General features: G+C 36.0%; 3 protein-coding genes and 1 long non-coding RNA gene across 5 annotated transcripts in view; 1 reads left to right on the plus strand and 3 right to left on the minus strand.

Moving 5' to 3' along the window:
• Positions 1-1497: 1497 nt before the first annotated feature.
• On the plus strand, positions 1498-8161 carry LOC110806180 (squamosa promoter-binding-like protein 6). Of its 2 annotated transcripts, XM_022011815.2 has the most exons (6): positions 1498-1725; positions 2003-2539; positions 3511-3614; positions 5439-5784; positions 5869-6075; positions 7619-8161. In XM_022011815.2, exons 2-5 carry the CDS (start codon positions 2013-2015, stop codon positions 6005-6007), a joined length of 1116 nt encoding a protein of 371 aa, XP_021867507.1. In that variant the 5' UTR covers positions 1498-1725; positions 2003-2012; the 3' UTR covers positions 6008-6075; positions 7619-8161. The 2 variants fall into 2 exon arrangements, with proteins under 2 accessions (XP_021867507.1, XP_021867505.1); XM_022011813.2 differs by having other exon boundaries at positions 1500-1725; positions 5439-6075.
• Positions 8162-8319: 158 nt separating this feature from the next.
• On the minus strand, positions 8320-10494 carry LOC130470237 (uncharacterized). The gene is made up of 3 exons (XR_008930182.1): positions 10191-10494; positions 9885-10090; positions 8320-8627 (listed from the first exon to the last, which is right to left on the minus strand). It is a non-coding gene; the product is annotated as an uncharacterized lncRNA (long non-coding RNA).
• Positions 10495-11628: 1134 nt separating this feature from the next.
• On the minus strand, positions 11629-15001 carry LOC110806179 (protein SPIRAL1-like 1). Its single transcript, XM_022011812.2, has 3 exons — positions 14851-15001; positions 12545-12818; positions 11629-11922 (listed from the first exon to the last, which is right to left on the minus strand). Exons 2-3 carry the CDS (start codon positions 12803-12805, stop codon positions 11839-11841), a joined length of 345 nt encoding a protein of 114 aa, XP_021867504.1. The 5' UTR covers positions 12806-12818; positions 14851-15001; the 3' UTR covers positions 11629-11838.
• Positions 15002-20203: 5202 nt separating this feature from the next.
• The window catches only part of LOC110806184 (uncharacterized), a 29519-nt gene continuing 22136 nt past the window's right edge, over positions 20204-27586 (minus strand). Inside the window, exons 8-14 of the mRNA XM_022011819.2 lie at positions 27400-27505; positions 22025-22118; positions 21536-21732; positions 21036-21135; positions 20830-20946; positions 20602-20658; positions 20204-20498 (exon numbers count right to left, since the gene is read on the minus strand). Of these exons, the coding sequence (XP_021867511.2) occupies positions 20391-20498; positions 20602-20658; positions 20830-20946; positions 21036-21135; positions 21536-21732; positions 22025-22118; positions 27400-27505 (779 nt within the window). The 3' untranslated portion in view covers positions 20204-20390. The remainder of the gene's footprint in view (positions 20499-20601; positions 20659-20829; positions 20947-21035; positions 21136-21535; positions 21733-22024; positions 22119-27399; positions 27506-27586) is intronic.

Genomic DNA, 27586 nt, shown 5'->3' on the forward strand with positions numbered 1-27586 from the left:
TTTTCCAAGTTCTGAAAATACAAAAGGGGAAAGAGATATACTCCATGTTTTTTAGCCCTCTACAGTCATTGTCATCATAATGTATTAACACTTATCACTAATAATATAGAGTAGAAACAAAGAACATATACATAACATAATAAACAAACATAACAACTATTTCAAACATTTAATTACTCAAGATATTCAATAATAATAATAATAATAATAATAATAATAATAATAAATAAATAAACACTTCACAATAGGTAGGTCATCAGGTCCAGCTTCTTTAATTGTCAGAGTCTTAACTGTTGAACCTTAACCATATCAACATCATCTTCAAAAGCAATTGGAACTTTTTTCTTTTTTCTTTTTTTCCCGTAATTGGTTTAGGTTTTGGTGGAGCCACGTCCGCTTTCTTTTTTGATATTGTCATAGAATTTTTCACAACTGGTAAAAAAAAACTAACAAAAGAAAGTCAAAGTAACTATTTTAATCATATAGTAACATTTTAAGGACAAATAGTTACTATAAAGACATAATACCTAGTTTAAACATATAATGACTATTTTTTAATTATATAGTAACTATTAAGGATAAATAGATACTCTAAATACATAATACCTAATTTAATCATATAGTTTCACATCCAAAGACAAAATAACAATTTTAACCATATACGTAGTACTCCCTCCGTCCCTTAATACTCGCACCGTTTTGTCTGGACACGCTTGCCAATGCACAACTTTGACCACCAATATCTTTAACTACGCATTATAAAAACTTATATAAATATTAATATTTGGAAACTATATATTAAGATGAAGCCAATAATATATTATATACTAACATTTGTTTTCATATACTAGAAATAAAATAGGGTCAAAGTGAATTATGTGAATAGTGCAAAAAGTCAAAACGGTGCGAGTATTAAGGGACAGAGGGAGTAGTAGCTATTTAAGACAAACAGTTACTCTAAAGACATACGGAGTATCTATTTTTTATCATATAGTAGTGACTGTTATAATCATATACTACGACACTACGTAGTAACTATTTAAGGACAAATAAATACTCTAAAAACATACTTCGTAGTACCTAATGTAATCATATAGTGATTATTTTAATCACATAGTGCATATTATAATCATATAATAGCAGTTTGAATCATATAGTGACTATTTTAACCATACAGTGAATATTATAATAATTTAATGACTGTTTAAATCATATAGTGACTATTATAAAACTTACTAATAACATAAAAGTAGGCTATGAAACACAACAAACATTTCCGATTTTAAACAAACACTTAAATGACACATCGCGACAGTACATCATTTATATATTAATTGTGCTGAACACAAACCCTAACTTCAACATAGTGAGCAATTAGTCTTTCGTTATATTGTAAAGTATTATATATATATATATATGAATGATCCAGATCATATGAGAGATGGGGATTCAAACTTGTGAATCTGTAACACATAATACGAGGGAATTATAAATGATATTCTAATAAACATAAGCACTAATGTTATATGTTGTAAACTTGTAAGTTGTAAGTGATACGAAAGTATTATTAGTGAGTGAAATTGATATTTGATCATTTCGGACATGTTTGCCCATTGAGAAATCTGCCTCGCACTTTCCTTGACTACTTTTTTATAAGATCAAAACCAAACTCCTCGCTTTCCTTCTCTAATTCTCTCAATCTCCTCATCTTTCACTATAACTCTGGTATGTACATCACTCATCTTCATTTTTCTCATTACTTTTACTGGGTTTTTTTCCCCATTTCTTATGTATAATCACTCAATTAGTCAATTTTATGAATTGGGTTTTTTTAGTTCTTGATTTTTTGTGTTTAAATTGGGATATTATTATTGAGTAATTATGCTGACAATTTCTGATGTATTTTAGTTTTTATTGGTGTGAATTACGAGTAGAACAGAGTATTTTTTTTGTTTTTTGTTTTTAGTGATTCTTAAATTGCTTAATTATATGATATGTGCAGGTAAGTGGTGATGGATTCTTGGAAATATATAGGAACTGAAATTAAACCTATTTGTAATGTTGAAAGTTACCCACTAATCTCTAACACACAAGCACTTGAAAGATTGGATTTTATGGATTTGGGGTTTGCTGATGATATTAGGAAATCATATTCAATTTCTAGTGAACCTAGTGGGGAGGTTTTTAGTGATGAAATTGGTACTGATTATCCCCAATTTGGTGAAGAATCAAACAAACATGATTTTTCTCTTGTTGATTTGAAGTTGGGTATGTTGGATGATGGTGGGATTGCCGTAGATAGTGAATTGTCTAAAACTAATGCACCTGAACCCTCTATTATGTTGTCTTCTCCGGCCAAGAAAGCTCGGTCATCAATGTCGACTATGCGCTCTTCTAGTTGTCAAGTTCTAGGTTGCAACAAGGATCTTAGCTCTTACAAGAGTTACTACAGAAGGCATAAGGTTTGTGATGTTCATACAAAGACTCCTATAGTTACTGTTGATGGAATTGAGCAAAGATTTTGCCAGCAATGTAGCAGGTTTGCCCTTCTTTCTACTGTTTAATTATTCATGAATTAGTTTACTGTTATTCTGGTATTAGACTTAACAAATTAACATACGAGTACATGTAGTTTGTATTTAGTTTTGTAATGAATTTCGAGAATTTCATGCCAGAACTAATAATCTACTGAGAGGTGACTGTTTTATGATTCTTGAGTACAATGAGGGAGACAGTTCATTGATATAATTCACTGGAGTTTTTGTGTTGTAAGTTTCATTTAGGTCAGAATAACTTTTCGATTAGGGTAAGTACTAAAAAACCTCATTTCCATGTGTAACCAATTAACAATGCTGCCTTTGACTAATGTTCTTGTGGAATGAACCTCTGAGGAAATTGACCATGGTTTTTAGCTACAGTTTTTTTTTTCTTTATTTTTTTACGCCTAATTCCAATATTTCTAACAGAAACAGATTTTAGTATGGATACATGAAAGTTAGCATATTATCTTCTATGTTACGGAACAATACATGTTAAAAAATGCTGGGTCTCTTCATTAACGGCTTATTATGCTATCTTTCTCGTAAGAATTTTGGGGGGTTATGAATCTTTGCCATAATAAGGGTATGTTTCGCTGTTGCCTATTTTTCCCTTGATGATCAGGATTGGAAACTCAATACATTAATACTACAAACCCAATATATAGCTTGCTGTCTTGACATGAGATTACTGCGAGTCTGTGAGTTTGTGTAAGAGTAATTTAAGGTTTTTAACCACACTGTTATTCTGTAGGTCAGGATTTAATGATTCGAATCATCAAACTCATAAGTTAAATGTCTTATCCCATTTAGCAACTGTTACTAGTCTATCCTTGTTAATAATTTTGGCAATCGTTACCTAATTCTCGACTTTGTAGATCCCAAATTGGTTTGATTTTTTCTTTCATTTTGTAGATCCCAAATTGGTTTGATACTTCATTTTTCTTTATGTACTGGTGATTGGATTGTTCAGGTTCCATCTTTTGGCTGAATTTGATGACATTAAACGTAGTTGTCGTAAACGTCTTTCTGCTCATAATAAGCGTCGAAGGAAGCCTCAGCTCACTTCTGACCAAGGTGAGTTTAAAGGTGAAAGAGGTGTACTGAAGTAACTAGAACATCTTCCTTTCTAGACTTGAGAATTCTTTCAGTTTTCTTTTGTTGTTTATCGGCTTTAAATATGTTTGTTGAATAATAATGTCCTGATATAGATGAATATGGAGTTACTGTGAATTTAAGTGTGGGGGCTTGGGGATTGAGACATTGAGTACATTACAAGAGAATCATACAAGAACAATGGAATGTATGGTAGTTTTATTTTTCTAAGATCTAACATTAATGTGGACAATGCTTCATCCACCTTATTGACTCGTTGCAATAATTACTATAACTTGCCTGATGGCTCATGAATGCTATTTCTTATGTCCTGTAAGTTTTGAGGTTCACATGATTTTAGAAAGATTGCCATTGAAATTAATTTATAACAATCATTTAACCACTGCTTTGCAGTCTAAGCTCAGAACAGTTGTATATATTAATTGTAGTTGTTGAATGTAATGACCAACAACTTTTTAAATGCTGATACATGTGTTAGAATTTTCCATACGCATTTTTTTGCAATATATTATAAGTCTGTGGAGTGCTATGTCGGAGACAATCAAATAATAAAAGACTTGGATGATAGAAGGTCCTTCACTGCTTTAGATTAATTTTTTTTCCCGTATTCGATTGCTTCGTTCTTTGTGGTAATTTACTTTTCCGTATTTTAGATGTGAGGTTGACTTGCAACTTGCAAGGGCTCCAACTAGATGTAGGTATCTACTCATCCCAGTTCATCCCATTTCAACAGCATCTTTTTGTAATTTAACACAAACCTAATTTAGAATTTCAGATGATGATCTTGCATTTAACAATAAAGTTGTTTGCCTTCGGCCATTTCTTAAAGCTTTAGTTACACTTTACCTTACATTAAATTTCTCCAGGCATGAGTTTCGGAGTTTCCTGATAGAATATTGTATCAAGGATTCATGATTTATATACAATAAAGTTGATTGCCTTCGGCCATTTCTTAAAGCTTTAGTTACACTTTACCTTACATTAAATTTCTCCACGCATGAGTTTCCTGATCGAACATCTAATCAAGGTTTCATGATTTATGTAGTGGGTGTGACATAACTATAAGTCCCCTAATTATTTACTTATATAGGTGGTCTAAGTATTGCACTTATGTATCTAAAAGGTGATCTGACCAACTCGTCAATGCTACATACATAAGCATCAATATGACCATTACCATAATGTCCCTAAAGATGCTATAAGATGTACACTACCTCACCTTTGCAAGTCCCGGACTTGAAGCCTCTTATAGTTTACCCACTCCAAAGCCTTCCTATGACATGACTTATTGTGAATTTTGATAGAGTTTTAAGTTGCTTGTCAGCTATGTCCATGGGACAAGATTCTGCCCTATTTCATAGAGTAGAAATCTTTAATGATTGTTGCCGGTTAACCCAATTCTTTAAACTTTGTTATGGATGTATCTTGATGGACATTATCTTCTTTTTGTTTTCCTCTCTTTTCAACCAGATTAAAGTGGCTCCTTTATTTCATAAATGGTCAGGGGTCCCTAGGAAACTGAATGATACGATCCTATAACGGAAATTTTATAGGCTTAAGTGCTTAACAATTACAGTAAAATTGATCTACTCTAAGGTAACTAAGTTTCAAGTTCATTTGTTCCTATGCTTTTCAGTTTCACTTGGTTACCGTCCAGCACAAAATTGTGTCACAACTCTATGGAGCTGTTTACTTTTTTATTTACCCCCTTTTGAATGAACAAATTGTAGTGACATGTCTCTTTTGTATCGAATTACTCAGCATATATTATACTACAAATTGCAGGTAGTGGAACTATTGACTTTTCCTCATCACCTGCTTTTCCAGAAGTGATGCCTAGTGTTTTTCTTGGTCCAAGTAAGTATGAACAAAGGATTGAAAATTCCATCAAGAGCTCAAATTTCCTTCTCCAAATGGGTTGTGTAGGAGAAAACATAAATAATGTTTCAAATGTTAAGGACGGAATTGTTAGCTTTGCAAAACCTACGATACAAAACTTATCTAGCATCCAGCAAACAAGTTGTGCTCTCTCTCTTCTGTCAGATCAATCACATAACTTATCAAGCCAGTTGCTGGACACTACAAGCACATCACTGATCAACAGAAGCATCCATGCAGATTCTAATCTAGAGTATGCTCTTAACCACTCAGCTGGCAATTTTAGAGAAGTTGCACCTCATGAATCTGTAATTTGCTCAATGGATCAAACTGACAGGGAAGAACCCACCACAATCAATGGCACGGATTGTCATCATCCTAAACAACGTGGTATGATCCTCAACTTGCTTCAATTGTCTTCGAATCTTCAAAGAGTTGAGCAGCAAAGGCACTCACCTGAAAATGAAGAAGGATAAACAAAATCATTGCGGAAACAGTGGGATATACACCTTTTCTTGCTCAGAAGGGCAGTGCATGCACTAAGGTATGTGACGTCCTCCTCCTTAAAAAAAATAAAACACATTATCGCTGTCTTTCTTGATTCCTTGCTGCTGAATTGGTATGACCAATTTATAAATTCCAATTTGCCATTATAAAAAGAATATTATGGGCTTCTGTCTTACAAACCTGACTTAATGCTAGAATCATAGAATACGAGGTTTATGGTGGGAAAAAGTATCATAGAGAAAGTGGCACGTGTGTAGTTGTTCGTTTTTTATGTTCTGGCAGCTGCTCGAGATACTACTTTCTTTGTTATATTGACAGAAAAAGCACATAATTTGCTGTGAAATTGCTCCTTTACTTTGCATGGGTTTCATCCTTTTAAGATCTTCATGAATATAATATTGGCAGAATTGATGTCAGAAGAGGGTCTAGGGGAAGGGGACACCTTTAGATCCAGATAGATGTCGTTCACTAATTTTCAATATGGGAAGTGGTCAACTTGGGCCTATTTAGATTCCCTTTGTGCAAGTATTGGATCATGATTTCAAAGTGGGTAGCCAACTTGGTATTTTTATAGCAAATGGGTGCTTTTCTCTGATCTCTGAGTCATCATTTTAATAATGGTAATAATAATACATCTTGTTGTCTGTGGCTACGGAAATCTTGACGATATTCTTTTTGCCTCTCACTTAACTAAATAAACCACAAACGCCAACGAAGCCAAGTCGTAGGAAGGGAACCTGAAACTGACTCTCTAATAAAATAAAACAAAATTCTGGGAGTAAATTTCTTATTCTAATGTGTAGCATGATCACTTTTCTAGGCCGCGCTTTTCAGGTAGATTATGGAAACCTAGGTATGATAAATATATCTACTACTAAATGCTAACATGTCATAGTTGATTTATATATGTTTCTATGACATTGTGCTTGTATAGTCATGTTAATATTCTTATAATCAATTACTAATCATTGTTTAATAGTTATTTTCCTATCGTTTCTGTCATCACTGGTCAAACATATACGGCCATGTTATTATTTAATAGGTCTCATGTCGTTGTCAATATGTTATTGTGAAAACATCAATAAGAATATGTTTGTTTGATCCTATAGCGAGATGAAGGTTGCTGAGTGCCTGAGTAGCATACTAGCATCTATCTTGACTAAAATTAAGATTAATGGGTTCTAAATCAAGTTGAACGAACTAGTGCTTGCTTTTATTTTCTTATGCACTTTAGCTCTGTTATGTTCACCTTATATTCACTTATTTCAGGAAACATAAGTTCAAATAAGTTCAGGAAAAATAAGGGTTGACCAAGTACAATTTATAACTAAAATAAGTTTTGATAAGTTCAGATAAGTTTAGATAAGATAAGTTAAGGAAAAATAAGTGAAAATCAGGTGAATAGAACGCACCCAAAGTCCAAACATTGTGCCAAATTATGATTGTGATAGTTTGTGGCTCCTTGATTGTTTGATCCATGTTCCTACTACACTAGTAAAATGTTGTTGGCAAACAATGATATTGTTTGTTTGTTTGAACACAAACTTGACTGACAGATTCTATTGTGACACTTTTTGCAGTCCATATATATATTTGCTATGATACTTCCCGCCAACAGTAACCAAACGATGTATGATACCAAAACCAATAGAAGTGAGGGGGACGTGAATAGAGATACTCTATACAAAGTCGGAAGTTGTTTTCCAGTTTACCTGACGGTACAGAAGTTGCAGACTGCAGTGAAGAAAAGAAGAGATAAGAACCAAGGTAGTGTTGTTGCATACGATATGAATATGCTGCTGAAATTTGAATGGGAAGATGGTTTTGATAACCAAGTGTATGACTGTATGTATGTATGCATGTATGTATGTATGTATGCGTTCATTGTATCCGTTGCCATGCCAATCGCTAATTCGCTACTCCGTATAATAGTGGCTTGGCTTGTGTAATTAAAGTTCCAGAAAATTTAGAGTGTTGTATATTTACGATTGATTGTGCTGTTTGCTTTGGAAATCCCAGGCGAAAGGAATATGTCATGGATTAATAGTCAATAGTATTGAGTACCCAAATTTTTGGCTGCATAGCTATGCATGCAATTTTGCATGCATATGCGCTAACAGGCATGCAACTGTTTTGTTTTAGCAGTTTTAGCTTTCATTTTTTAGTGTATTATTCTGTTTCTCTCTTTAAGTTTTTTTTTAAAAAAAATTTAATTTTTAATTTTTTTTTTTACTTTTTGATCATGCTTGTTTTACAAAAAAAAAAATTCTCATTATTTGAGTAAGCTGCAAACACACAAATTGGTATTTAAAGTAATTTAATGAACATTCACTGCTTCCTCTATTTTAGAGGTTGTTGCCTCTTTTCTCTTTCTATGCTTCTAATTTTTATGATTCTTTCCTTTCGACTTCCACCTTTTTCGCTACAACAGTCTCTTTTCTCTTTCTTCTTCTTCCTTATTTGCAGATTCTTTTTTGGTTGCTCCGCCTTCAATTCTTCTTCAATTCTTGCAGCCTCTCTGAATATCATATCTTCCATTTCTAAATCAGCTTTTTTGTTGTTGTCGCATTCTTATTAACTTTTTTCTTCCTGCGGGAAAATCATAACGTTTTTAGTTGAACATTGTTCTGTATAAGTTGAACATAAAACTTGAGAAACTACACATCACAAAAAATTATTCTTATTTATGAAATTATTATAGTTTAATAAGTTGAATTTAATTGAACCATAATTCTTTATAATTTGAACATGAGACTTGAGAAACTGAACATCACACAAAAGTGTTCTTATTTCTGAACATCGTCTTTTATAAATTGAACATCATGTTTTATAAGTTGAACATGATAAATTATAAACTGAACATGACAATATTTAGACAACGTCACTTTTGATAGAATAATGAACATTTTCTTATGACTGTCGTTGCTTGCATTTTAGTTGAACATGATTCTGTACATAATTCTTTATAAATTGAACATGAGACTTGAGAAACTGAACATCACATAAAAGTATTAAACAATATTAGTTTTATAAGTTAAATTTGGTTGAGCATAATTTTGTATAAATTAAACATAAGGACTTTAGAAACTGAACATCACACAAAGTGTTGAACATATCATAGTTTTATATTGAATTTAGTTGAACATTATAAATTATAAACTAAACGGGAAATCACTTTTTTAGTGGCATATTTATCCTACGAGGAAAACACCGAAAAACAATGTATCCTTACAAGCGTCCACTGCCTTACACAAAATGCTCAGTGTATATTATCAAAGCAAATGACGTTAACAATTTCATAACTCCTGGAATTTGAAGTCCAATAGTAGAAATCACTAATTTCTTTAATAAGTTGAATTTAGTTGAACATGATTCTTTATAAGTTGAACATGAGACTTGGGAAACTGAACATCACACAAAAATGATCTTATTTATGAACATATCATGCTTTAACAAGTTGATTTAGTTGGACAAGATTCTCTGTAATTTGAACATGAGACTTCATAGATTGAACTTCACACAAAAGTGTTATTATTTGTGAACATCATCTTTTATAAATTGAGCATCATATTTTATAAGTTGAACATGATGAATTATAAATTGAACATGACAATATTTAGACGATGACTCTTCTTAATTATGTGGTCCTCGTTCTTAATATTATCCAAATATATCTTTATCAATTATTTTATTACGTACATTTACACACAGTTCATTCTCCGCACCACACACTCTATTTCTTTATTTCACATCTTTTGATTTTTAAGTTGAATAATGAGTGCAATTAAAGTAAACTTGCAAATAAATTAAATAAATCAATTAATAGGGTGAAGTAGCAGAGAATACTTGACCAAAGATCTCTTCCGCGAGCTTGACATTGTTATTCTCATCCCTAACAACCATATAGTTCACCTGCTTTGACTCCTCATCCACCTCCGACATCCTCCTACCAATAGATCGCTTCACGGAAAATGAACCTTCGAAACCCTAACAGAAACGTAGATCTGAACATACAACTAAGAGATCGGAACTCCGACGAAAGCATCATCATCCTAAGCAAAACAATTAAAAAAAACCACAAATTAATTAGCAAAAACTCAAAAATAGCAATTGCAGCTTCGAGAAGGAAATGAGAGAGAAAGAGAGAGATACGGATGAGGAGGAGCTGCGAGTGCGGCCATGGTGAAGGAGGCGAGAAGGACGAGGAGAGGACGAAGAAGCAACGGTGGTGGTGGTGCCGGTGATTCTCCATGGTTGCCAAAAATGGAGAGAGAAAATGAGGTTTGATGAGAGAGAAAAGGGCGAGAGATCAGAGGAGAGAGAAAAATGAGTATATGCTGAATTCGTTGGTGATATTAGATGAAAAAAACGTTGTCGTTTCACTGCATATGCATAGATAGATAGGTGCATACCTATCTATATATTAATTATTAGTATTGAGTATTGACCTTTAAAATCAAATGAGGCAACCCACATTCCAAAACCCAAACCTTGAGCTACAATCTGCTTATACACAATAATTAGTAGCAACACTACTTACACACTACCACCTAATACCAAACTGTGGTGTTTAATATACTCCCTCTGTCCTAGTTTTATAGTTTCGTGACTAAAAACACGGGTTTTAAGAAAAGTGGTATATAATATATAAGATGTTGCAATACAGTACATTGGTGATTGAATTGTATGAGAAGGTAGAATATAGTAAAAAGAGAACATATCACATGGGAAAATAGAATATAGTATATGGGGAGGTTTTCAATGCATTTAAAATTATTATAGTACATGAAAAATTGAGAAACTTATTAGCCAAAAATAGAAACATGACTGATTTTGGGACGCCCAATTTAAAAAACAAGACTATAAATTTGGGACGGAGGAAGTATGAATTACCTAATCGACCCTCAGCTTATAATTGAAAAATCAATTACCAAACAAATGTATATTAATTAGTGATTACCATAATTCACCAAACTGAATGTAGATGAGTCTTGTCGCCTTTATCTTTGGAGCATCTATTCAGGGACTGCGACATAGCGAGAAGAGTTTGGGGACAGGGTCCGTTGGGGTTGAGGACAGATCATACGAATGTGCCACTAAGGAAACGGGTCAGAAACGTGACGATGACCCGGTAGGAAGAATCCATACGTTCTATGCTACTCTCTGGTGCATTTGGTCTCATAGGAATGAAGTCGTCTTTAGAAATGCTACCCCAAACCCCAACTCGATCTTGCTCCAATTGGAAGAGATTCACATAATCCATGATATCCTTATTGCTAGCTAATTCTCTTAATTATTTTTTGCATTTCGAAAGTCCCTAGATGTATTGTAGCTAAGGCCCATTATCTAGCCCAAAAGGCTAGAAGAGGGGTGTTCCTCTTTTCTAATGTATGTATTCTGACAAAATAAAATAAAATCTAGCAATGGTTTCCTTTCAACTCAAGCAATTGTGTTTCTTAACCAAATAAATAAGAAAAACTCCAAAAGCAGAGGAAACATATCAGCAAAACCAGAGTAAAGTATTCAAAAAGATGAATCGAAACATAATAAAAAATCGAAAAGAGAGGACATAAGAGTAGAGAAGTTCATATCCTTGGCAACTAGGAACAGTGATTCCTTCTTTTTAAAGCATAATAGGTTCAATTCTCAATTGGGAAAACCAGCAATCTACAGTTTACATTACATAATCCACATTTCTTTTCTTTTTTTGCATCATAAGAGAATAATAGCAACATCCTTTGAAGAACAAACTCAACAATTAGATATCTATATTTGAAATGACTGGCATTTTAGTTACTGGTTACTGGTTACTACCACCACCAAAGAGATAACCTAAAGAAGATCCACCACCTGGGGCAGCATGAACCTTGGTTGAGGGTCGATCCTGCATCCAATAAACCAAGATTACTCAATCTAGCTAATGCAAAGAGTTATGGTAAAAATTAGAAAAAATATAAGACAGACATACAGACAAAAAGAAAAGGCAACTTCCAATCTGACTAGCTTATGCATTTCTCGATAAGAGGGTGCAAACTTCATAATTTATGATAATTACTCTTAATTCATTCAAACTAGCAAGTTCATTTCCAAGCTAGCTAATCTAAAATGTCAAAAGCACAAGAAGACTCATAAGTATAGTGACATAAAAGTTTCTTCCCCGTTCTCTTCCAGCTATCTTCGACATTCAAAGTCAGAGAATAATTTTCAACAATAAAGAAGCTCTAGCATATTCAATTTTCCATACTGTTCAATGCTTTTAAAACACACACTTCCAACTGTTTCCCCCCTAAGTAACCGTGATTGAACATCCCAAGTATGCATGCTAATAATAAGCTTTCTGCATACACTGTAATGCTTACGTAAATAAGAATACCCCTCCTCTTAGAATCTTATCAAATTCAAAGAGATAAAACTAATAGTAACTTCCAAGGGAATTTGGTTATAATTTTGTGCATAAAATTTTGGTAAGGGGAAAAGAAAACAAGTTGATGTTGATGCAGTCATACCGTGATGAAATTGCCAGTGTTCTGACCGTCAGCACGGTAGTAGTTGTTTATGTTACTATTAACTCCAGCAGGAACCCCCTTCTTGAGATCAGTAGGCTGGGGATTATCAGCAGCAGGAGCAGGCCTTGCTGCTTCTTTGATAACCGGTTCAGCGCAGACGTTGGCTGGAGCTTTAGTAGCAGCAGGCTTAGGAGCCTCTCCGCTTCCAAACAGATAGCCCAAGGAACTCTGTCCACCTCCACTGCTGACACCACGTCCCATTTGTAATGAGTTCCTACAGTGACCAATTGTTAACCAAGTTAATAATCAGAACAGGAAAGAAATGCCGCACGTGATATGATATCACTAGATTACACGTGAAGAAAGAGGGAAAAACAACAAGCATAACTATAGCAACATAGAAGAAAGTGCTGAGCTAGTCACAACTCAAGAGAAACTACAGGCCTATGCATTCTTTATTTCAACTGTAAGCATCAATCATGAACCTTGAAAGGGAAGGGGAAAATCTGTGTGGGGGGTTGGGTGGGGTGGTTGAGTCTTCTTCAACCTCAAGCTTGAAAATTACTCCCTCCGTCCCTTAATACTCGACCTGTTTTGACTTTTTGCACTATTCACATAATTTATTTTGACCCTATTTTATTTTTAGTATATGAAAAATAATATTAGTATATAATATATTGTTGGCTTCATCTTAATATATATTTTCAAAATATTAATATTTTTATAAGTTTTTATAATATTTAGTTAAAAAAATTGATGGTCAAAGTTGTACATTGGTAAGCGTATCCGATCAAAATAGGTCGAGTATTAAAGGACGGAGGGAGTAAGTTCACTTTACTTTTTAGTGCCAAAGTTAATTGCAGGCATCTGACTCAGTGCAACAGTTAATTACACCAAGTGGTTGACTCGCCTTTCTAGAGTCAACAAAGGGAATTATTGCATTAAGAAGCTTCTATAACATTTGAAGTGCTTCAAAATTTTGGAGTAATTCATGTGAATGTATTTTTATCAATGACCTAACAGAAACCAATTACAATTGGACCAACTTGAGTAATCACAGATATTGACTGCTCTTCACTACCAAAAATAAAATGGCCTTCTACATGCCTTGAGGAGAAGAGAAGACAAGAGTTGAGATGGAATCCAACCCGATAATTCAAAGTCCAACAATGAGTTTTCATTGATGAAACGAATTAAATGCAAATTCAAAGTGTTGTTAGGAAGTCAAAGCGAGGCACTTGATATAGCAATAAGCCTACTTTTAGGTATAGAAAAAAGGAGCTACAGCGAGACTGCAAGACAACGTAAGCTGTGAAGATCATGTGATCACGACTCAATCCAAATCCACACAAGCTTGTTCCATGTCTAAGGGAAAAAGAAACCATAATTGGCATCCCTCATCATCTAACAATGAGGGCTATATTTGATTAGAAAGAGAGGAGTAGGTCTACCTAAAACACCAATAATTTGAAAAATCAGTCTTTGGAGGATGATACCCATATACTAGGGAAAGAAAATCCTGTTTAAATTATTTTCATTCGTGGCACCCCTCTAACGCGATACCTCACTGAGCAGCTGCACGCAGCGTATAACTTCTGATACCATATTTTGTAATTACTATCTCCCTCTTTGAACTCAGGGGTAAAGAGCTTGTCTAGCTAGGAAATCAAGTCAAGCAAACCGTAAAGGGTGGCTTACCAAACATCCAAGAGAGATCTACATTCCAGATCACAGTACCAAAAGAACCAAACAAGACAAAGAAATAAAAAGACCCTCCAAAGAAACATCAACAACTATTAATGCTTCGAACAGTCTCTTTCTAAATTACAATCAAGAGTAGAGCTCAGAAATTCAGCATCAACCAAGACCAAAATGTTTGCTTTTATAAGTTGCAGATACAACTTTCACCCACAAATAAGACTGCAAACAAGATTCTCTATCTTAATTCTCTCCAGCAATCAGAATAAAACATAAAAAAATTAAACTAAAATTTGAGATCTGTCTATTCCCTTAGAATTACCACAAACAAATGTTAATTCCAAGTAGTTTGAATTCCATTCAACATGAATATCACGCTAACATCCTAATGCAAGCAAAACAAGTACGATTATTTGGTACGGAACAGCTCATAATCGACGATCACAGTCATACAAATACAATTGTACAAACGAATAACCAAAAATTAAAAATCTGAAAAAACCAAAATGAAGAACCCTAACAAAATTCAGCTCTGGAAATAACAAATCCATGGGGGAAAAGAAATAGAAAAAATGAAAGAATTAGGGTTAGGAATGGGAATGGAATACCTGGGGTGAGGGAGCAGATCTGAAATGGAAGCAAAGGAGGTAAGAGAAAAGAAGCGCTTTGAAAAGAGAGAGGTTACCTGAGTCCAAAGATATGAATTGGGGGTTTTTATATTTATATTAAATTCATTGAACCGATTTTAAATAAAAAGACGACATTATGTAACACTCATTATTATAATTACGGACTAATTAATTACAAAAGGTCTTGCGCGCACAAGTTGTACAATAAATTTATTGTAACCAAGATAACTTTTACCCATGTGTTCGTAACTTTAACCTAGTTTTGATTAACTTTTAGATTAGTAAAAAAAGTTGATAGAATTAATTTTATACATTATTAGTGGTTTTGAAAAAATATGTTTTTACTGAAATGAAAAAATTTATCTCCAAAAAATAGATAACTTTTACATATATAAGCTTAACTTTTAAACATTTTGAGTTAACTTTTACTCCGGTGTACAATATTTATTGTACAACCTTTGTAAATAAGAATTTGTGAATTCATTATGAGTATTAGGGCCACAATCTTACCAAGGCCTTGTTCTATTCACCTGATTTTCACTTGTTTTTTCTGAACTTATCTTAACTGATTTATCTGAACTTATCTGAACTTATTAAAACTTATCAAAACTTATTTTAGTTATAAATTATATTTGGTCAACCCTTATTCTTCCTTATCTGAACTTATTTTTCCTGAAATAAGTGGAAATAAGGTGAACAGAACATGGCCTAAAATTATTAGGCGCACACACTCATGCTTATTTTTGTGTTTATGGGTGGTTCATCGAGGATGCATATCAGGTGCATTTAAATGTTATAAACCCTTTCAAAATCGATATATGTTTGTGTACTTAATTAGTCTTTCCTTATTACTTCATTTAACTTGCCCATCGTTGTTGAACGAGCCACAAAACTAGTTTATATTACACATTCGGTTGTGTGATGATCATTGGCGATTTGGCGAGACTTTTTTTTTTGTAAGAAATGGCGAGCAAGGCTACAATTATGGTTTTGCTCATTTTGAGAACACATAATCGTACAAAAAGTATTGAGCAAACGAAGTGATAAATATATCAGGATTACCCAATTTTTATAACTTTTGACATATTTTGATTAACTCCACCTTGTTGAATGAAAATCATGAGAACCTAATTGTTGTTAGACCAGACAAGCTAAGTAAATTACTAGAAGATACAAAATTTGTATTAAAAGCACATCAACCAAGAAACGGTGAATGAAATTTGGTATAGACACGAAAACACGAGGAAGTTACAAGTAGGCTTGGGCCTTGTGTAGTTGTGTGAGCTACCATTTCGAAAAATGGGCACAACTCATAACTGGCGAGTTGGATCGTGGGTCAAGCCTAGCTAACCCAAAGCACGTTGGCTCGTTATGGTGTAAATCCGGTGGTTGAGTCCATAAAAAATAATTAATTAATAAAAATAATAAAGAAGAAAAACGGTAGGAATGAGCAAGAAGAACGTGATGGGTAGTAAGTTAGTAAGAGTGTGTGTGTGTGGGGTTGTATTCATGTATGTATGTTTGTGAATTGTGGTAATGGGAAATGGTTGTCACGTCACATGTTGTGAAGAAGATGCTGGATTTGGAAAGATATTGGATTTGGAATTGGAGGTGCATCAAATTATTAGTGCATAAACTAATAATAATAAAAGCAAGTTATTATTGTTTTTATTGATAGGGAGATGGAGCCATGGAGAAAAGGCATAATGCTCCAAAAACCATAAAGTTGGTTGAACATAAAAAGAATAATAACGCGTAAAATGAGAGCAAGCATACTGTAGGTAGTAGATACGGAGTACTCCGTACTAGGGGTGAGCACAACAGGATACTCGGTTGAAATTCCAGGAACCGAAACCGGAACCGGAACCTGTTGCAACAGGTTCCTTAAAATGAGAATCGGAACCGGAACCGGAACCTATTGCAACAGATTCCGATTCAGGGTACTCTGTAATTTTGAAAATTTAAGTAAAATATTTATATTTTATTGAAAAACTATCTACTCTATGGTTGTTTTATAGTTTGGGCTTAAGTCGCAATTCTATATTTATATTTTCCAAAAATAGCTTGGATTGTATTATATTTTAGGCATATGAAGCATTTTCATATGGCCCAGTTCCTTATTTTGGGTACTCCACGTTAAAATTAGTGTGTACAAGGTACCCGTTCTAAAAATTTGTTACCCGGAACCGAAACCTGTTGTGCAGGTTCCTAACAGGTTCCGGTTCCAATTCAGGGTACCCTGACTTTTTGTTCACCCCTACTCCGTACGATGCTTCCGAGTAAAGATGGCCGTGGGCCTAAACGGGCTGGGCCCACTCAGTATCGGGCCGGGTTCCATCTATAGAATTCAATTAATACTGTAGAATAATAATATAATGTCAAGTAAGGTTGGATAGGAATATATAGGATAGGATAGGATAGGATAGGTCGGCAGTCATCCTTGAATTTGCAAGCATTACATTTGAAATTATTGCTTCTAAGCTTGAGAATTGAGATGGTGATTGCCATCTATATTCATATAAATTTTCAGAAAAAACAAAGCAAGTAGTTACTTACAATTAGTATAATTAATATAAGGGAAGAAGACAGATATTTTAGGAGCTTTCTGGGAATGGGTCACGGCATGTCCCACAAGTGCAAAAGCAGGCAAATTGGTACTAAAGTTGTCTGGGATTGATCATGGATGCAGTATAATCCAAATCCACAGCTGCTCTGCATCAAGCAAATGTGACTAACATAACACCTTCAATGCTCAGGATTGCTATATTATACTATCAAGATTTTAAGAAAAAAAGAAAGCTACATCAAAGAAATTAACAAACAGAATAACCAAATTTATGTACCCATCAACGCAGCAGCATTCATGAAGATATATGTCTTCATTTGTTCCACATATATGTCTTCTAATTTGACTGCAAACCCCAAAGCAAAGGGTAAGAACAACTAAGAAGCCATAATATATATATCTCTAGTACTAGACAAACTAATCAAATGGTCCTACAGCAACTATGACAAACTGCAATAACACATGTGGAAATGAAGAGAGATATAAGCAATCACTAGGTTTCTCATTCCAAATTTGGAATTACAAGTTTAAGATTTCATTCTACTTTTTTTTTTTGTAAAAGAGGGTATATCAAATAGTTTTGGCAGCAAGCAAGCACAACTACAGTTGACCAAAGGTTAAACAATCATCATCTTTCATGACATAACGTGATACAATCCACGCTAAATGGTTTACAGATCAAACATCTTTTTGTAGATCCTGAAAAGACCAAGGTCAAGGGACAATCAACATCTTCGCCCATAAATTAACTTAACTCATCACCAATATCTCAAGCCAGATTATTTTGAGATTTAAACTTCATCTCTCTTCTCACAAATGCTTCGACAGAAAAGCCATACCTGTGTACATCACAAGTGAGCCACCATTTACAAAGTTTTCTTTGCACCATTTCTTCATACTATTGAAAATTGCCACTCTCCAAGCACTCATCACATGAATGATCGATACAAGTTAATCAGGAGCCAAAGAGGAAGCCCGCGGTTAAATCTGGTCCCACATATCTATCTTGGAGTTGCTGAGAACGAATCGATTTGACGTTCAAATTGAGCATTATGTGGTCTCCTTCAAGACTAGAAAAATCGTTTGATTGCAGTCCTAACCTGTCCATTGGATAACAACATTACACATAAAGTTTAGTAAGGTGAACAACAACAGAACAAGTATTGTCAAAAGGAAACATACAACGCCAATAATCCAATAAGATACCTTTAAGTAGCATTTCTAGAGATCTATACATTTTGCAATTAAGTTGATTCAGTCTCATGAATGCTGTTTCAGACACAACCCTTTCAAAACCTATAATTCCGAGACCCCACCTCAGTAATAAGCCACATGCACACGGTGAACACATTTTATTCATGTTGTATGTGAGGGCATCTGGTGAAAGTATGGTATAGCATGCTCCTTAAAAGGAAAGGTATTCAAAGGACAAGAGGAATAAAGGGACAATATAGAGAGGGCATTTGATAGCTTACTGTTGTCAAAAGCTGAAAATTAGACCAAAAAACAACTCCAACATCATCGCTTTAAATGGATGCCAGTAGCTATTTCAAAATACACACTTACATACAGTTAAAACACTAAATTAAATCGACTGAACAGAAAGCACATCGACATCAATGATTCTAGTAGTCCCATATCCTTATTGGTTTCCTCAAATACTAATGTATCAACCCAAACCGAGTAACAAAACCCAGTTTCTACCTCACTAACAGTAACAACAAGTACACTCAAAGAAGTCATTCTCAATTCTCGGTAGTCAGTGTAATAAAATGCTCACATAAACAAGTAACTTAATCAAATAAGAAACGGAACTTACCTCAATAATAACCATATGTCATGTACTTGATCCTAGTTGATCCTGAAGTCATGTCATCAAATCTAACTGAATATCCTACCCTTTGCCTAATTACACACCACACTCCTCAGCTACTCTTTTCGCCACAGTAACAGCAGCAACATGCCCAGGTTGAGTAACCTCAACCACTTTTCCATCACGGCAGAAGCCAGCTTCGAACAAATACTGGGGTAATTCTGTGGAAAACATTCAAACAAGGAAATTCAGTTACAAATGACTATAACTAGTACATTCCATTCTCCAAACACAGCAATCACTTACGATATTGGAGTGTAAAATCTAGGAAAATGCAACTTAGACTACACAACTATTCTAGCAAAAAGAAGGTTATTTTTTACACATTTCTGTTTTTCCTGATAACCTAAATCATGAAACCTAACCTTTTTTCTCTTCCCTTGTTTTAATTTTTAATTTTTTTTTATCACGACGTCCATCTTACACCCAACGTAAAATTACATCCTCTTATTAACTCAAATGCTCTGTACATGTGAGCTTCTACACCCGGGTGTGTAACGGAAATTATCTTCTTTCGATAGCTTGAATAAAGAAGACGGGAATAGGGTGGGTGAACTTACGGGTCGTTTTCCGCTTCCAGTTTCACCAACAATAACTAGAATGTGATTATTGAAAACCTCCCCAACTAACCGTTCCTCAACTACAATTACAATTCAGTTTATTTCCTATTAATTAATTTTTCAATATTTCCTCATCAAATTCAAAAAATATAAAATTGTGAGGAAATGTACATATGTAAAGAGAGAGATAAAAGCGTACCGGTAGCAAATGGGAAGAGATTTTCTCTGCTGCAAAAATTCGATTGGAACTCACATATTTCCAGAAAACTAAAACTTGGTACTGTAACAGGGGTAGAAAAACCTGGAATAATCCTCAACAAACAAATCTAAATCTTCTTAAACTCAAATTACAATGATTTTGATATATTACTGGAATAGGGTTACATTGTTCAACTTTGAAACAATACATCTACCACTTCCTGAGTGAAATCACTTCATAAAAATCCTCAACAGTAAAAAAAACATTTGCTGTCAGTCGCTAACCAATGTCATTCGCAGTCTCACCAGGTAACAGGAGATGTTAACTCGGTGACTTGTAAATGACTACACTGCCAGCAGATGCTTGATTTGCTGCACGGTTGCTGCCAAAATTCTTGCGATTTGATTCTTGTGCTATTCTGGAACCAAACTGAAGCCCCAGTGAAAGATATTAGCTAATCTATCAGTGCTGAAAATACATTGGTTCTACCTTTGAAACTAGGAAGATATATGCAGTCTGTGGATTGCATTACCTGAATAGCTCGCTTTGGCTGAGTTGCTGCTTCATGTAAACCGAGCAATCTAGCAACCTTAACAAAGAAAAAAGTGATATATGTGGTTCAGTAGGAAATTACTTCGATCGTGAAGGGCAATATCATGGTAACACAACGTGAAATATCCAAGAAATTGGACCACAAATTGATACGAGGGATATTAGAAGACAACACTGGAGATTCGTTCGGTCTAAGAAAGGCATGTACCTCTCTCAAAATTTTCTTATCACCCGTGCCACTTGGCTGAGTGAGGTTGGCGATCTCCCATAGCGGAAAGTCAAGTAATATCCTTATGACGTCCTCATCCAAGAATGGAAACCTTGCCTAAGGAAAAGAAGAGAGGACAATTCTGTTTCAAACATCATGTGACAGTTGTTTCATGAGAAAAAAGTCGGTAGCAGACTAGCAAGTACCTCTTTCCCATTGTCAGCAATACATCTATCATCTCTACCAAGGTTTCTTTTCCAGATTCTCTGCATGTCCAACTTCATTTCCTCATTTAGGCCAAGCCAACTGATCATAGCATAAAAGTACATTTGTAATGAAACTAATAAGGCAAATGCAAAAGATTCTAGAATCTAGCTCATAATCTTTTTACAAATCCAATCAAACTGATTGCATTTAGGAACAATTGACCTTAAGCAGATTTCCTTGTTTGTCAATTTAACAAAGAAAGAAACGCAGATGTCCAAAATTAGAACCCACCAAAGCATCGACTCTTCCTGATGCTCTAATGTTCCTTTTTTACTTACTATCCTACCCCCCTCCTTTGAATTAATCACTGAAAAGTGAACGCCAGAAAATATTTGCCCCACTCCAAATATGAAACTGTTTTTCTTGGTAGCAAGGGGCGGAGTTGCTAAGAATCATGTAGATGCTTGATGCATGAGAAAAATGGGAGAGATAAGACTACCTGCTGGATCTGTATTTTGTTCTATGCCTACCATATCCAGCACACTGCTCATCAGCCCCAGAACCAACTAGTAGTATTCTTGCTTCAGACTTGTATCTGAAGCGCTGATAGCCTTCAAGCTGAGCAGAAATATCTGCTTCATGCACCCAACCATCACCACCAGCGGCCAGCCACAGTGCTAAACCAATATTCAGGTCCTGAACAATATGCCAGACAGAAAATTGTGAGTTTTATGTAAATTGAACTATTTATAAGTATTTAAGCTATAATTTATTGATCCATAGAGATTAAAACACCCCCCCCACCTCTCCCAGGGAAGACACCCATATAGTAACGATTCCACATGCAAATAGGCGACGCTATTATCCTAACATCACTAAAGTAGAATATTCAAAAGAAGCCAGTATATAAATAGAATGCAGACGCAGAACAAAAGTAGTCTCTGAAATTCTATATAAATAAAATACTGATAAAAGAAAAATGGACTACCATGTATGTTTTTGCAGGGTTAATTAGAGATACAACATGCTTCATCTCCATGGTTAGATTTGACAAATCAGCATCAATCTCGACAAGTCTCCACCTGTGTTCTCCATACAATTGAAATTAGGAATGTTAAATACAATTATCAATATAGTAAATAACAAGAAGCAGCAAAAAAAAAAAAAAGTAAACTCAAAACATCAACTATGTGGAGGCTGTATTCTATGTCAATTGAAATACATCTCAAATGATTGATCAGCAAATAAATCCAATCATTTTGCCATCTTACAAAAATGACCCAACCTTTCAGAATGAACAGGAACTATCCCGCCTTTAATGATTCTAGATAAATTTATACAGCAGATCCTAGAAGAAGAATTGTAATGGACCACCCTCCCACTGACTCACCTATTTTGGTGTACGGCAGGCGCAAAAGGCAACAGACCAAACAGCAGCAACACACAATGACACAACACAGAAGTGGGTGGAAAAGCCTTAGCCAACTAGAAGACAAAGAAGCAGGGAGCAACATTGATTACATGTACACTGATCAAGTCTAGAGTGTAAATAGTAGAAGAGAGGAAAGAAAATGATATTGTGTTTTGTATCAAGAAAAGAGACTTGTAGCCTCAAGCTACTATCTTGGAGATAGATAGCCTAAAGCTATTACCCTTTGTATCCGTTTTTGTGTTGTGAATCAAATCATTCTACTTCTCATATTTTCTGTGTTTTTACTTCATTATTCTGTGGTGGTGTGTTGGTGCTTTTAAATTGGTATTAGAGCAGTACGACCTTGTGGGAACAGACAAACATGGTTAACTCAAATTCCCAGAGATTTGAGGCCCTGGAGGGTGGGCTTGCAGAGGTAGGACGTAGAATGGATGGGCTGGAAGGCATGGTGCAACAGATCATAACGGAGGGCATGGTCGCGTTTCAGAAGACTTTGGCCGAGAACTTTGTGGCCAAGAGTACGGAGGATACGCAGCGCAACCAGGACGCAGTGGAAGCTGCCACCAGGCCCACCACCCGCCTCGAAGGGGGGATAGACATATTCAGGAAAGACCACACCAGTCAGTTGGCCATGATGAAGAGCGCTCAAGAGAAATTACAGGAGGAGAAAAGGCGATAATGGCGGCGAAACACACGGAGAAACCCCCACCCATTATCCTGGAGAATGAAGAAGTTCTCTCTGAGAACAACAGAAACATCCTCAGAGGCGGGGCAACTGGGGGAAGGGGGAATTTAGACGATGGAGGCGGAGGCGGAGGCGGGCATTGGAAATATAGGAAGCTAGACATGCCTCTGTTTGAGGGTAATGACCCAGATGGCTGGATATTAAGAGGGGAGAAACACTTTGATTTTTGAGCACGCAATAGTGTTGAAGGAAGGCAGTGACCCGGTAGGAGTTAGGCCATACCGTTAATCGTTATCCTCGAATTCAGAAGGATGAGATCAAAAGATTAATTAGAGAGATGCTTGAGGCAGAGATAATTCGGCTCTCCACAAGCCCGTTATCGAGCCCGGTGTTGCTAGTTAAGAAAAAGGATGGATCATGGCGCTTTTGCGTTGATTACCGAGCCTTGAACAAAGAAACGGTACCGGATAAGTATCCCATTCCGGTGATCGATGAGTTACTTGACGAATTACATGGGGCCAAGGTGTTCTCCAAATTGGATCTTTGGGTCGGTTATCATCAAATGCGAGTGAGACCCAAAGACGTTTACAAGACAGCTTTTAGGACTCATGAAGGGCTTTATGAGTTCCTTGTGATGCCTTTTGGGCTTACCAACGCTCTGGCAACCTTCCAATCATTAACGAACGACGTATTTCACTCTTATTTAAGAAAATTTGTACTCGTTTTCTTTGATGATATTAATCTATACTAGCAAGGAAGACCATCAGTAACATGTGTGAATGGTGTTGTCCACATTAGCCGAGCATCGCTTGTTTGCTAACCCTAAAAAATGTGAGTTCGGGAAAGGTGAAATCGCCTATCTTGGACATATAGTTTCTGGTCTTGGGGTGGTTGTTAACCAAGACAAAATTCGAACCATTCAAGAGTGGAGTGTGTCGCGCAATTTTAAGGAGTTAAGGGGTTTCTTGGGCTTAGCCGGTTACTATAGGAAATTTGTGGCTAATTATGCTCAATTAGCGCAACCTCTCACGGACTAACTCTGGAAATATTGTTTTGTGGCTTAAGTATACGATGAGTTCAACCACTGTTTTGGCCATGCCAGATTTTAGCAAGTTGTTTGTGATTGAAACTGACGTGTCTGGGTACGGGTTAGGGGTAATCAAGATGCAAGACTGTCCCATTTCATTCTACAGCAGGGTACTTGGGCCTAAGGATCGTGGAAAATCAATCTATGAGAAGGAACGGATGGTTGTTTGTCTTGCGGTGCAAAAATGGAAGCATTACCTCCATGGCCAACATTTTATAATACAGACAGATCAACAAAGTTTAAGACACATCACGCAACAACGTGAGATTGGGGGCAGATTATGAAAAATGGGTCCAAAGATTGATCGGGTTCGACTTTGAAATTCAATACAAACCCGGGACTGCGAATAGAGTGGGCGATGCCTTATCACAGAAGGGAGAAGGTGAGTTAGAATTTGAGGCTGTCGAGTTGGGCAACCCGTTGTCGTCCTCACGGGATCAATTGGGATGAACTTATATATGAGGCAAGGAAAGACCAAGAATTGTGCAAGTTGAGACAGGAGGTGGAGAATGGAAAGTTGGTATCTGCTTTTACAGTGGCAACATAATCAAGTATAATGGCACAATGGTAATGGCGAAAACATCGGCATTTATTCCCTTATTATTACGCGATGCAGCCAAAGATTCATTTGTTCTTTTGGCTGTGAGTTGTAATGGACTAAATCAAAATGGCTCTTAATACCTTTTCGCTTCCTTTCCATGAAATAGAAGATGGTCGTCCCGTTATCGCTTTTGGGTCAATTGGAAACAACCACTCTGCAATTGCAGGGGTAAGGTTGCGTACGTCCGACCCCCTCTTACCCCGCTTCTTGCGGGAGCCTCTTTGAGGCGATGGGGCAATGATAATGATAATGAATGAATATCATGATTCACCCACCGGAGGACATTTGGGCGAGGGGAAGACATATCTTCTGGTTTTGGCTGGATGCGAAAAGAAGTAGCTAAGTATGTGAGAGATTGTGTTATATGTCAGAGGAATAAGTACTCACAACGATAACCCGCCGGCTTACTTCATCCCCTTCCAGTTCCTACGGCCTGTGGGAAGAGGTGTCAATGGACTTCATTGAAGGTCTACCTCCCTCCAAAGGGGTGGATACTATTTTGGCAGTTGTGGATCACCTATCAAACTACGCCCACTTTATAGGCCTCAAACACCCTTTCACAGCCTTTTCTGTCGCAAGTATGTTCATTACAGAAATAGTGAGGCTACATGGTTTTCCTACTTCAATCGTCTCGGATAGAGACCATATTTTCTTAAGTGTATTTTGGAGAGAGCTCTTCAAACTCCACGGTGCTGACTTGAAGTGAAGCACATCTTTACGCCCTCAAACTGATGGCCATCGAAAAATTGCCAACAAGGGCCTAGACACGTACTTAAGGTGCTTTGTGGGCGAAAAACCAAAGGAATGGGCGAGGTGGCTAGAATGGGCAGAATACTCGTATAACACCTCCCCTCATTCGTCGAGGGAAATGACCCCTTTCAAGGGGGTGTGCTCTCTCAGCATTTAGGCGCCCGAGACCTTCCCAAATTGCTACGCATAGGTGATGGTCAAACACATGTGGACAGCTTAGAAGACATGCTTCAAGAGCGTGATGCAATCTTGGATGAGCTTAAATTAAACTTGCTGAAGGCACAACAAGTGATGAAGAAAAATGTTGACACTAGAAGAAGAGATGAGACTTTTAGATTGGGGAAAACGTTTACTTGAAGTTACAACCATACCGACAACGCTCATCAGCAAAAAAGCCCTATGAGAAACTATCTGCACTTTTTCATGGCCCATATGAGATAATTCAGAAAGTGGGCCAAGTGGCTTACAAATTGAAGCTACCCTATACTTGCAAGGTTCACTCAGTCTTCCACGTATCTCAACTGAAAAAGGCCATTGGGGATCAACTAGCATCACCCACCGTTCCAGTTGACTCAAGAGCTTGAGCTTGTGGTGGAACCTGAGGAGTTGTTGGACGTACGTAGCCGGGGGGGGGGGGGGGGGGGGGGGGGAGGGGAAGGGTGACTGCAGTAATGATCAAATGGTGTACAGCAGGGGCAAAAGGCAACAGACCGCAACAGCAGCAACACACAACACAGAAGTGAGTGGAGAAGGCCCTTAGCTAGCTAGAAGAGAAAGAAGCAAGAGCAGCATTAATTACATGGCATTAATTACATGGCAGTGTACTGATCAAGTCTAGAATATAAATAGTAAAAGAGAGGAAAGAGAATGATATTGTGTTTTGAATAAAGAGACTTGTAGCCTCAAGCTATTATCTTGGAGATTGATAGCCTAAAGCTAGTACCCTTTGTATCCGTTCTTGTGTTGTGAATCAAAGCATTCTACTTCTCATATTTTTTGTGTCTTTACTTCATTATTCTGTGGTGGTGTGTTGGTGCTTTTCAAGAATCTCCCATGAAATGCCTTCTTTATTATACAGAGAAAGCATACACAAAGACCATTACATTATTCGATAATGATCATCTCTACAGTTGCCTGATAATATCAAGGGGGAAAATAAAAATTGTCATGTTAATTTTCTTTATTGAAGATTTTCTCGCCATGGACCTTCATTTTACTTTTCTGTCTTTTTTATGAATAAGCATTCAATTTTCTATTTTCTTTTTTATTTTTGAGAAAAGGTTACAAAGAGAGAATTAGCCAACCCTAATCTATCAACGAAAGTGAGAAAGATCAAATCCATATTAGTGGTATTAACATCGCTATCTAGAAGACTGCCAAGCTTAAGAGAGTTTATTGTACATTAGTTAATTTTCACCAATATTGGGTGGGATGTCAAATTAGAAGTAAGAACGTTTATATGGGATGAAAACAGTAACATATAAGTCCTACTATCACAAACATAATAGAGAATGACAAGAAGATAAATAGGGAAATAATTTCCATGGACGATGAGTTGAGTTCTCTACTCCTTTGGTTATAAGGGCCAGGATCTAGGTTGGTGTAATGAAATAGTGTCCACCGCTTAGAAAAAACTATGGGGTGCCGTCACTGCAGAGTGCAGAGTCACATAATACTTCATTTATATTACCCTCTTAAGTCTCCAACTCACCTTGCCTGGTTTCGGGAACTTTTTCATGTTTACTTAATTGCAATAAAGAGTTGTCTAATAGCTAGATAAAAAGATACATTTTACCTTATCATTATACCTTCTGAAAGGTGCAATTCTTTTCAGTTCCTTCAGTCCTACTCTAGAAGTAATTCGATCAGGAGCTGCTTCACCGTTGAAGCTGACATTTAGCAAATCAATGTCATCTGCCATCAAAGCACCAAATTATCAATCAGATGACAAAACTAAAATCTAACTATCATAATGACAACAAACAAAGGCATTGT

The sequence above is a fragment of the Spinacia oleracea genome, chromosome 3 (genome assembly GCF_020520425.1).
Source record: "Spinacia oleracea cultivar Varoflay chromosome 3, BTI_SOV_V1, whole genome shotgun sequence".
Classification (NCBI taxonomy): Eukaryota; Viridiplantae; Streptophyta; class Magnoliopsida; order Caryophyllales; family Amaranthaceae; genus Spinacia; species Spinacia oleracea.

Bases quoted from the DNA above. Each gene is read 5' to 3' on its own strand.
- LOC110806179 (XM_022011812.2), bottom strand. From the start codon at position 12,805: ATGGGACGTGGTGTCAGCAGTGGAGGTGGACAGAGTTCCTTGGGCTAT. The intron at 11,923-12,544 runs GTATGACTGCAT...TATTGGATGCAG, and splicing joins ACACTGGCAATTTCATCACG to GATCGACCCTCAACCAAGGT.
- LOC110806180 (XM_022011813.2), top strand. From the start codon at position 2,013: ATGGATTCTTGGAAATATATAGGAACTGAAATTAAACCTATTTGTAAT. The intron at 2,540-3,510 runs GTTTGCCCTTCT...TGGATTGTTCAG, and splicing joins TTTTGCCAGCAATGTAGCAG to GTTCCATCTTTTGGCTGAAT. The intron at 3,615-5,438 runs GTGAGTTTAAAG...TACAAATTGCAG, and splicing joins TCAGCTCACTTCTGACCAAG to GTAGTGGAACTATTGACTTT.